The sequence below is a fragment of the Geospiza fortis genome, unplaced genomic scaffold (genome assembly GCF_000277835.1).
Source record: "Geospiza fortis unplaced genomic scaffold, GeoFor_1.0 scaffold66, whole genome shotgun sequence".
NCBI lineage: Eukaryota > Metazoa > Chordata > Aves > Passeriformes > Thraupidae > Geospiza > Geospiza fortis.
The window spans coordinates 8,854,525-8,864,548 of record NW_005054312.1 but is presented as its reverse complement, the minus strand read 5'-3'; the positions used below and the strand labels follow the sequence as shown (position 1 = coordinate 8,864,548).

Genomic DNA, 10,024 nt, shown 5'->3' with positions numbered 1-10,024 from the left:
GCCGCCTGGGGGCGGCGGGGGCCGAGTCAGCCTCTCCGAGCGAGAGGGTTGCGGCTGCTCGCAGCGCCCCAAACCTCGCCCTGTCCCCGGGCAGCAGGATGTCCTTCCCTCGCCGAACATCCTGATTCTTGGCATCTGCTCCAAGTCCTTGGGGTTTCCCTTGTTTTTCAGGGATCGGGCGAGAAACGTGAGAGAACAGGAAAAGCTTTCCCCTTTCACAAAAAGCTGAGGAGTCAGAAGGAGGCAAGTCTTGTCACAGCAATAGGGCAAGAACCGGGTTATCCCTGTCCCCCTTCAAAACTAATAAAATCATTGGAAGGGACCCACAAGAATCATCGAGTCCAGCTCCTGGACCTGCACAGGACATCCCCAAGAGTCGCACCACGTGCCCAAGAGTATTGTCCAAACACTTCTTAAACTCTTGTTAAGGCTTGTGTTGTGACCACTTCCCTGGGGAACCTGTTCCAGTCTTCAACCACCCTCTGCAGGAAGAACCTTTTTCTAATATCCAAAACCTTTTTCTAATATCCAGCCTAAACCTGCCCTGACACAGTTTCAGGCCATTCCTTCCAGTCCTGTCATTCCTCACCAGAGAGAAGAGATCAGTGTCTGCCTCTTCCCTCATGAGGAAGTTGTAGACTGTTGTACACAAATCACCAAAACACACACAGTTGCTTACCTTTCCTAACCTTTTCTCAACATTTTTTTCTCCACATGCCTCTAAGCTCAGCAAAATGCTTACATTTAGTCAGGGCAACTGTGATTTTCAGCAGTACTTCTGCACATGGTCGCCACAGAGCAGCCCTGGGTGAGAGGCCAGTGCTAGTAGACCATCAAAATAGATTTCAGAAGCTGTGAAGATCCCCTTGCCATAAACAATACAGACTACAGACATCCAAAACATTAGATAAGTATGAAAGTTTACAGAGACATCAAAAAGATCAGCATAACAAGAGAAACAGCTGCTCTACTCAAAGCTAGGAAGCAAGATCAGCAGGAGGGAGGTTTGGGGGATACAAAACAAAAGGCATAAATTTTAATGGAACCAACATAGGGCAAAAAGCACTTTCTACCAAAGTTTAAAAAACTACTTCATTACTCTTGGCATAAAGCAATTTGCATTCATTTTCTTATAACTGATCAGAAGTTTCTCACTTGGGATAGTGTTATATGTGTACTTAACAGCTCTTTCACCATTTAGGCTAGTAGAGGTTATCCAAGTAGCCCCTCTTCCTGTTCCTTCCACTCCAAGCATCCTTTCAAATGACATGAGGCAGGCTAATACCCCCCCTAAAGAGTGGCATGCAGGTTGCAAGAACAGCTGTTTAATGCCTCAATTTCAGTCTACTGCCTCACAGTCACGTGATGGAAGCTAAATTCAGCAGGTAACCCTTGCACAAATCCAATATTTGAGTTCAAGTTAGACATCATACTCCAGCCTCTACAGACAGAGCACTTTTTCATTAAGTGTTTGCCCTTTTCTTTCATCAGACAAGCAGGAGTACAGCTTTATCTTCCTCTCAGCTCCTGCCCCCAAGCCCACCACCTTACCTAGCTGCCAGGAACTCCCCCTTATATATATTAACATCCTGGAGTACATAAATAATTAACCCTGCTTACCTTAATCTTCTCTCTATACCCACCCTTCTCTCCCTTCCTCTCATACCTCTAATTGCTTTTGTAATTTCCTTCCTCCCTTGGATTTGGTGTGGTTACATAACCCTCGTCTCCACCTGGAGAGGTGAGCCCTAGCACACCTGAGCTAAGACTCTCTTACAGGCCCTTAACCCCAAGGCCATCATGGAGCTTCCACCCCATGCTTCTGATGACACAGAAAGGTATTTTCATGTAGTCAACCCCAAAGGAAACATCGTGACTCGCCTTTTCCAGAGCAGGGATTGTTCTGCAGAAGAACTGGTCACTGGGCTGTGACTTGAGCAGAAGTCTGGCAAAACTAACCACTGAACCTTGTCTGCAGATACCTCCCAAACATCTGTAATCACAAGAACATCTTCATTCAGGAGCCAGTGCTGCTCCCTCTTTTTCCAGCATTTCACAAGCCTTAATGTTCCTAGCATGTCTGGAAAATAGAAACAAAAATGCTGCGACAATGCTGGAGTTAGTTTCACTTGATTTCCCAACAGCAATCTCATCCTGAGTTGTTTACATCACTCTGCCTTGGCCCTCAAGGTTACTTATTTGAGGAGGTTAATGCTGCCTTGTTGAAACAGGTCGATGAAATGAACCATGTGAACACTAATCTCTTGTGGAGTGCTGCCTGGGTACTGGCACTAGCAAGCTGACAAACAACTGTGCTTTTCTCAAAAATAATTAACCCCCAAAACTAATCTCTTTCCCCCCAGTAAGAAAGTGCTACAGTTCTGCTCTTGCTCATGATGCAGCAGTAAGCCAGATCAGTGAGATTTACAAGGCAGCTTTTCCTGCATGTTAAACTCAACTGAAACTCTTCAAACCCACTAGTGCCCCTGCAAGCTGAGATGCCACAGAAACAGCTTCACATGCAATCTCTCGTTGTTGTGTTTATTTTCTAGCCGAATGAACGGTGAGCTGTTAGTACCTGTAAGATAATAATACAGACAAAAAATCTCTGCTTTTTCATGCAAGACCTTGTGTTTTTGCCAGCCATTGGGAATTCAAAGACCAAAGGCAGCCTGTTACAATGTTGTTTCCAGAATGTTACTTTAGTATTGTTGTCCACAGTCAGCACGAAAAGCACACCAGTCATGAAGCTCAACCCAAGTGCTCTTAACATCACTGGAAAGCTGGAGTTAAATGTCTTTTTCTTACCTGTGATGTTTGTGTATGGCAGGTCATTGCATGGCAGACTCTTGGCACTTGCTTCATAGGAGCATGTCCTGAGGCAGAAGAGCACTCCTGCTCCTTTGGGACTGAATTTTTCTTCTAGGAAAGGTACTACAGCTATCTCTGCACCTACGTGAGTCAAACCTACTGAGTTCAGCAGGCCTGCCCGTAGCAGCTTGCAAAACTGGGCCTTGGTAGTAAGAGTGAAACCAGTTGAGAGTGGCCCCAGGGAGCCATTGCTTATTGCTTTACAGTAGTGTCCAGGACATTCTCCCTGCTTTCCAAGTAGTGGAGATGCCTTGTCCTTCTCCCTGCCCCATGGTATTTGTAAGGAATGATTTTCAGTGAGAGCTGATTTGTGACAGCACAGCATTTGTGTACCAGTGAGGAAAGCCTGCATGTTTTAACGTCAAGCCTATGACTAAATCACTCTCCCCTGCTGTCAATTTGGTAATGATCAGTTACTAGTGTAATCTCCAGGAACAAGACTATCCCTCCCTTTCTCTTCAATGCCCTTGAGCCCATCTTTTATGAAGAATTCAGGAAAAATCTTTAGCTAAAATTGATTCTGTAAGGGGGACAGACTAGGCCACAAGTCCAAGTATTAGCAGGCATTAGTCTCCTCTGAGAGAATAATGGAATACAATGCACCCACCCCACTAGTACCTTTGCCTTTGATAAGTCAGAAAGGGCATTGCTGAGACTTGAAGATTCAGAACAGTGACTACAGAGCAGAAGCAGGGATCCCATCTCCTTCACAGCTGAAGCTCATTGAAATCAGAACAGAGTGAACTCCATGCAGAGCACCGAACAAGCGTGCAATAGACTTCCAGGCACATCACTGCTCATGTACAAAGCCATCAGGTGGCAAGTTTCATAAATAGGTAAGGAAGGGGGAAGTAAACTTAATAGGTTTGATTTTGTATTCAGAAGAAATGTTCACTATGAAGAGGTCTTAGCAAATTCTGCAAAATGTGTGAAATCTTGAAGCAGAGCCAAGCCATGCCCTGTTCTTCTCAAGAAAAACCTACGAGGTAGTTATGATACATTGACTCCTTGTGAATCCTTGTGAATCCTGTGATAAGAGCTCTATTTCAGTGCTTTCCCGGAGAGCTGCCCCCAGAAGTTTCTTCTCAGAACATTTTACCAATAAGCCATCCTTTTGCTCAGAGCAGATTAACTGACAGCTTTGCACTTTTGCAAAGGAATTTAAAGGTTGTAAGAGGCCACCCACGGCATGACCAGGCCCATAATTCAAGGTTAAAAGGTCACATGAAGAAGATAAAAACAGGATGAAAAAATTAGTCTAGGTGTAGTTGTACTCCTCCCCTCATCACAGTAGCCAGCAACTGGCACCACAGGTTTGTTTCGTCCCATGAGCCTGGGCACAGCACACTCATTGAATAGCTCAGTGCTGTTCAAATAAATTCCTTTAGCATGGAAAAACCCTGAGTGGTGTGCCAGGGCAATCCCTTCCGGTGTAAACACTGATGGTGCTCTCGAGGCAGCAAAGCAAGGCACTACTGGGGAGGGGGGAGGCACCTCTTGCTAAAACCACATCCAAAACCCACTCTTTTTCAGTGACCTGAAATGGAGATATCACCAAGAAAAGCACCACAACCCCCCTGTGCCCAGGGCTGAACCACTGTCATTATGGGTCTGACAGAGAACCACGGTGAACAATGGTTTCCATTACTACCAGATCACCAGGCTGGCACTTAAGAGACAAAGTAGATGGAAGGTATTGCCACTGTTACTGCTGTACATTTTTCTGGCATCAGGGAGAGAAGGGCAGCAAGGGTTAGTTGCTTAAATCATGGCCATTTTGAGAATCTAACTTCCAACTGCTCTTTTGCTTTGCTGTGAAGTATTGGGTGTTCTCTCAGTACACCAGAGAGATACAATAGTTTTTCCTACTTGGATTTCACCCATCTCTACTCCCAGAAGTACTTTCCATGCTTTGTCCAATGACTCATATGAACACAGCTGTATCAGCAACTGCTTTTCCCCCAAAAACAATTACACTAGAAAAGCTCCTCAGTATACACACTGGAGGGATATCTTTTTGACTCTACCTGTGCAGACTTAATCACAGGAAGATCATCACACATGCAATTTGTACTCTACCTACCTACAATGACAGATGACTTCTACAAGTAACCATGTTAAGTTGCCTGCCAAAACCATCTTCTAGCAGTAGACACTTCATAAATAAAGGAAAATTTACCTCCCTCTCAAGCTGGTATGTTCTTGGCATGCCAGAGATGTTTCAGTTCTCTGAAAATAAATACCACTGTTTCTTTGTTCAGATCAAGGTACGATTTATGTCCTGATAGCCCAAAACAGCCATTCAGCACGAAGGGTGCCTCTGCATTGATCCGTGTCTTACGACAGCAGGATGAAGTTAGGATTTTTTCTGGTTACAGATTGTTAAGCATATGGATGTAACAGGAAATCTGAGTCAACCATTTTATCAGTGTTGTCCCTAGATCTTGGACATGTGACAGTAATGAAATTGGTACTTTTAAATATATAAAAACCAAATTACTATAATTAGCTCTGAAATTATGATACTGGCCTAATTCAGGCCTGCTGTTCATCCAGTTTCACATTTTGGAATTGAATAAACAGATCTTGGAAAACAAAGACCTTTTATTGCTGAATAGATGAGCCACTTCACTGAGTAACCAAGAGCAAAACAGAATGGAGGTGGCTAACATCAGGAAGATTCAGTTTCCACACACTGTTTAAGAAACAGTAGTGTCAAAACAAGCATCCAGGTTCACACAAGCTTCCCTATCTCCTCAGTACTCTCAGAGCTGAGTCCGACAGTGTGTCAGAAAATTCACACACCTATTGCAGACAGAGATAAAAATCAAAGCTGTGTCAGAGCTATTTAAAGAATAGCTGAATCCAAGAGCACTTGCATGGTAACAATAATAAACACAAAAACATTTAAAACAAAGAATTTTAATAACTTCTCTATAACAAATAATTAATCAAAGAGGCCAAATCCCATGTCATCATCAGATTCTTCTGATTCCTCCTTCTTCTCTTCTTTCTTCTCCTCAGCTAAAGAAAAAAAAGACCAAGTGAATAGTCAGCATTCACACTGCACCACAGATTTCCAAGATACAAGATTTGGCGGTTTCAGCTTCCCTGCCTACTGGTATTGGAGCCTGCAGGGTTCATCTCATTCCCTTTCAGCAACCAAGTAACACCGAATGGATACAGACATGACTGTTGCAGGAATGGGCTTTACACCACCAAGTCGCTTTGATTCTTGGTTCTAAGCAAGACCAATCCTAAGGCAGACAGACAAAGAGCAAATGCTTCTGACTGTCCAAAGGAAAAGTAACTGTTCAGTTGACATTTCCATCACTGAACTGCTGAAGCGGAGAAGCCCTGAAACGTTGACTCAGCTGTTAAGCTGTTAGCAGAGACAAAAGGAGTTGCCCTGGAGCCACAGCTCTCCACTCACACTCACCGGCAGCAGGGGCCGCAGCTGCGGCAGGAGCAGCAGAACCCCCTCCAGCTGAGACTGCCACGGCTCCCCCAGCCGGCATGCTGGCAAGCTTTCCATTACCTGAATGGGACACAAGAGAAGGTATTTATTTACACGCTCATCCCAAGCACAGAAGTTAGGGGAAATGGAAGAGTGCAGGAAAAAACTGATCCTGTCTCATGGATTGAACCTGTCACTAATCTGCTGAAAGGAGCAAGAGGCTGCATTCATGATAAATATAAGCGGTTCTGTGAAAAACACTCAGGAGTTTTAAGATTCACAAAGGCTTATCCCAAGAACACTGGCAGCATATTATTAAGTTTTCTTCTGTTCAAAAAGTCACTTTCTTCCAAAAGCTGTCATAAAAATAGCAGTGAACACATCCAATTTCGCACACCCACATTGTTCTCTGAATACAGCACAGTAGCCCAGAAAGTGAAAATGTACCTCAAAAGTAACACTACCAGCACAGGTTTCTCCTGCTCCTTTTTTTTCCCTTTAAAGGGTAAAGAGAACTCTGAGGGCATAACGGGATCACACAAGAGAAAGGGAAAGACTGATTTATTTATGGCAAAGAGTACAGTATTTAAACAAATTCCTCAGCACCCTATGAACCCTATATTGCATCTCTTTTGAGACTTCTGATTTCTGCTCGTATTTGGAAAGGCAGACAGTTCTCTGGCCTCCTGCCTTTCACATACCAAGGCTCCCTTGACATTCAAAGGTCACATACACAGTATGTTTGTCTGTATTACAGTTTCTGAGAATCAGTTTCTAAATAATTCCCTGTTACTTCAAGATCTAATTAAACTAGCAAAGTAAACAAACATGTTTCATATGCATGTATGTTCTACGAAACGATTTATTTAAAGTATTAGAGAAAGAGACAGCGTGTGTTGTAACCACAAGTATAATAGCTCTCTTAGGTCTTTCAAACCACATGGATAGAAATGTCCAGTGCCTGCTCCTGACAGCAAGGCCAGACAAAGTTCTGGCTACCTTTAAACAAAAATATGCCTGCAAATTCCCTTGTGCCTATACACTTGCAAAAAAATAAAAATTCATTTATCAGAAACCTTTGCACTACCTCAGCTCTGCTTTACTTCAGCCCTACGACCCAGCCAATTCATGTAAAAAGTTCCAGCCTCAATAAGAGCACAAATTTCTATGGAAATCAGCCCTCAGAATTCTGTCTCAGGGCAAAGGAAATGCTGGACTCTGAGAGCTCTCTAAGAGATGTGCACTGGAGAGGCTTGTGCTCATGGCAGAGGGTGGAGCTGCACCCCAATGCCAACTGCCTGGTCCTCATGCTTTACATCACTGGTGCACACAAGTGGGTGAAACACAAAACATCTCCTAGAGACCCTGAAGGACAGCTCAGTCTCTTATCAACATGTCCAGAAAACTCCAACATGAGCAGACTTCCAGTAAGCTCATACATGTTTCAGTTCTCCAGTTTAATGTGGTCCACAAGCGAAACCCAGCAGGTACTGGCACTGACCTGCAGGGAATTAGAATGGACCTGATTCCACTCAATCCAGCTGTGATCCACAATGCTGAACAGACAAAGAGTCTGTGACTTGGCAGCAATTCCATATTCTCAGGTCTAGGCTATCAAAGTAACACAGGCAATTACCTGAGTCACTTGGAGACTCTACTTACCCTGGGCAATTACGTCTTCAATGTTTTTTCCATTCAGCTCACTAATAACCTGTAAGTAAAATTTACAATGTTAGAATTTCCAAACACCATAAGAATAACCTACATTTAAACAAGTACTGATAAATCATCATATGCAGTGCCTCCATCCTGCTGCTTATCTAGCCCCAAAATTCCTTACTTCTAAGTACCAGGAACAGAACATTGACATGAAAGCTTCAGCTAAGTCTTCAATACTTTAAGTATTTTCATGAAATCTGTTACTGAACTCATAACTAATCCAATGAACTTGGAAAAAAGAGGATACAGAGATGTTGTGGAACCAATTAGGAATCCCCACCAACAGTGTAAGTCACTGAGGGACTGTTTACATTTCTTGCTTAACAGCCCCTGGGAGGCTCTGAAGCACTGGGTTCTGGACCCAAAACCACAGGGTCCCATTCCTAGCCCTACCACATGTTAAAAGCCAAGCTATTGTATCCTTGCCCTGGAACACAGAGTTCCAACTTTAATTTTAGGACTTTTGTTGTATAACCAGAGATGACAAAAGCAAAACACAAACCCCAAAACTGCTAAAGCAAGCACTTAAAAATAATGCTCCACAGCTTACTGATGAGTCCCAGCTACCAGGAGTCAGTGGCCAAAGTTAAAGGACTTTAGCAAGAGCTTTTTAATAGGCACCTTCTGATTACACAGAGGGGGGATGTGTGAAACTATGTGCCTGCATGACTGCTCCATCCAGGAGAAAAGTGCTTCTAAGACTTTATTTACACAGGCTTAAGACACAGACAATCCAAAAATTAATTATGACCAAAACAGATTCCAGAACAGCTTTCTGAATATTGAGGGATCAAATAAAGCAATTAATCCATTAAGGTATTAAACCTAAAGGAGCCAAAACCAAAAGACCTGGCATTTAAACAGCAGCACCACAAGTTCAAACCAACATTCCAAACCATAGTAAGGATGCTGTCAACTCAGCCAATCCACAGTCTCGTTTGGCCTATGGTAAAATACTGGGAAAATAATTTCTTTTCATCTTTACTTCTCTGGAAACACTTCACATAGGAGTGTGTGACAAATAAGATCATTTTATTGGTTCTTGTTTTTTTTTTCCCCATTGACAAATATTTTTAGGTCCACAATGCTGAAGATCTATTATATCACAAGTAACATTTAAATTAAGATACTCTTTCAAAGTTGTTTTTTAACACAACCACGTTCGTATTAATTTCCAAAATCTTCATATATATATCCTCAAATACCTTAATCTCCACGTTAGACTTGCCTATGTTTCTTGGCGAGGAAACAAATGCCCCTTTGCAGCACACTAAATAAGAATGTATTACTGAGTATCAGGCCTTCAATATGTTAGCTCTGAATCAATACTAACCGAAAATAAGAAGTGAACCTTCAGTGCAGACTATGCACCAGAACATTTTCAGTGCATCCTTATATGCAGCCACCATCTCAATGAGGATGATCAGCCTGAACTACCAGAAGTCAGCAACAACTGACAGACACCTTTGCAGAGGTATTGAATAAGAAAGCCAGACTTTCAACAAAAGTTGTAAGAACTTATGATTGGCCCAGCAGTGTTTAGAATTCACACTGGTAAGGATCACCAAATGTCTGAATAGCATAAGGGTACATCAATAGGGAGGCAACGGGAACACTGAAGCCAAAAAAACGGTTCCAGTGTCTGGCGCTGGCTGGGACATCTGGAATTAAGAGGCAACGCCACCTTGTTCATGCGTTCATCGTCCGTCTCGATGCCGACGCTGTCGAGGATCTTTTTCAAGTCCTTGGACGTGGGGGACTCGTTGCCCCCGAGCACGGCGAGCAGGTAAGCAGCGACGTAACGCATCCTGCAAGAGGAGAGTTTCAGCATAGCCGAGTTACGTGCGCTCGGAGGGAGCCCATTCCTGTTTCAGCATGGCCGAGTTTCGTGTGCTCGGAGGGAGCCTATTCCCTCCGAGCCACGATCCTTCGGCTCCGCTTCCAAAGGAGGGCCCGCGACCGGCGAGGCCACGCTCC

The 10,024-nt window shown here is 43.6% G+C and overlaps 1 protein-coding gene and 1 non-coding gene across 2 annotated transcripts; both read right to left on the bottom strand.

Moving 5' to 3' along the window:
* Positions 1-5,773: 5,773 nt before the first annotated feature.
* Positions 5,774-9,902, bottom strand: RPLP2 (ribosomal protein lateral stalk subunit P2). Its single transcript, XM_005419505.2, has 4 exons — positions 9,732-9,902; positions 7,991-8,039; positions 6,311-6,409; positions 5,774-5,895 (listed from the first exon to the last, which is right to left on the bottom strand). The coding sequence occupies exons 1-4, from the start codon at positions 9,876-9,878 to the stop codon at positions 5,819-5,821; spliced, it is 372 nt and encodes a 123-aa protein (XP_005419562.1). The 5' UTR covers positions 9,879-9,902; the 3' UTR covers positions 5,774-5,818.
* On the bottom strand, positions 7,720-7,852 carry LOC115947746. The gene has a single exon (XR_004081599.1). It is a non-coding gene; the product is annotated as a small nucleolar RNA SNORA52 (small nucleolar RNA).
* Positions 9,903-10,024: the final 122 nt, after the last annotated feature.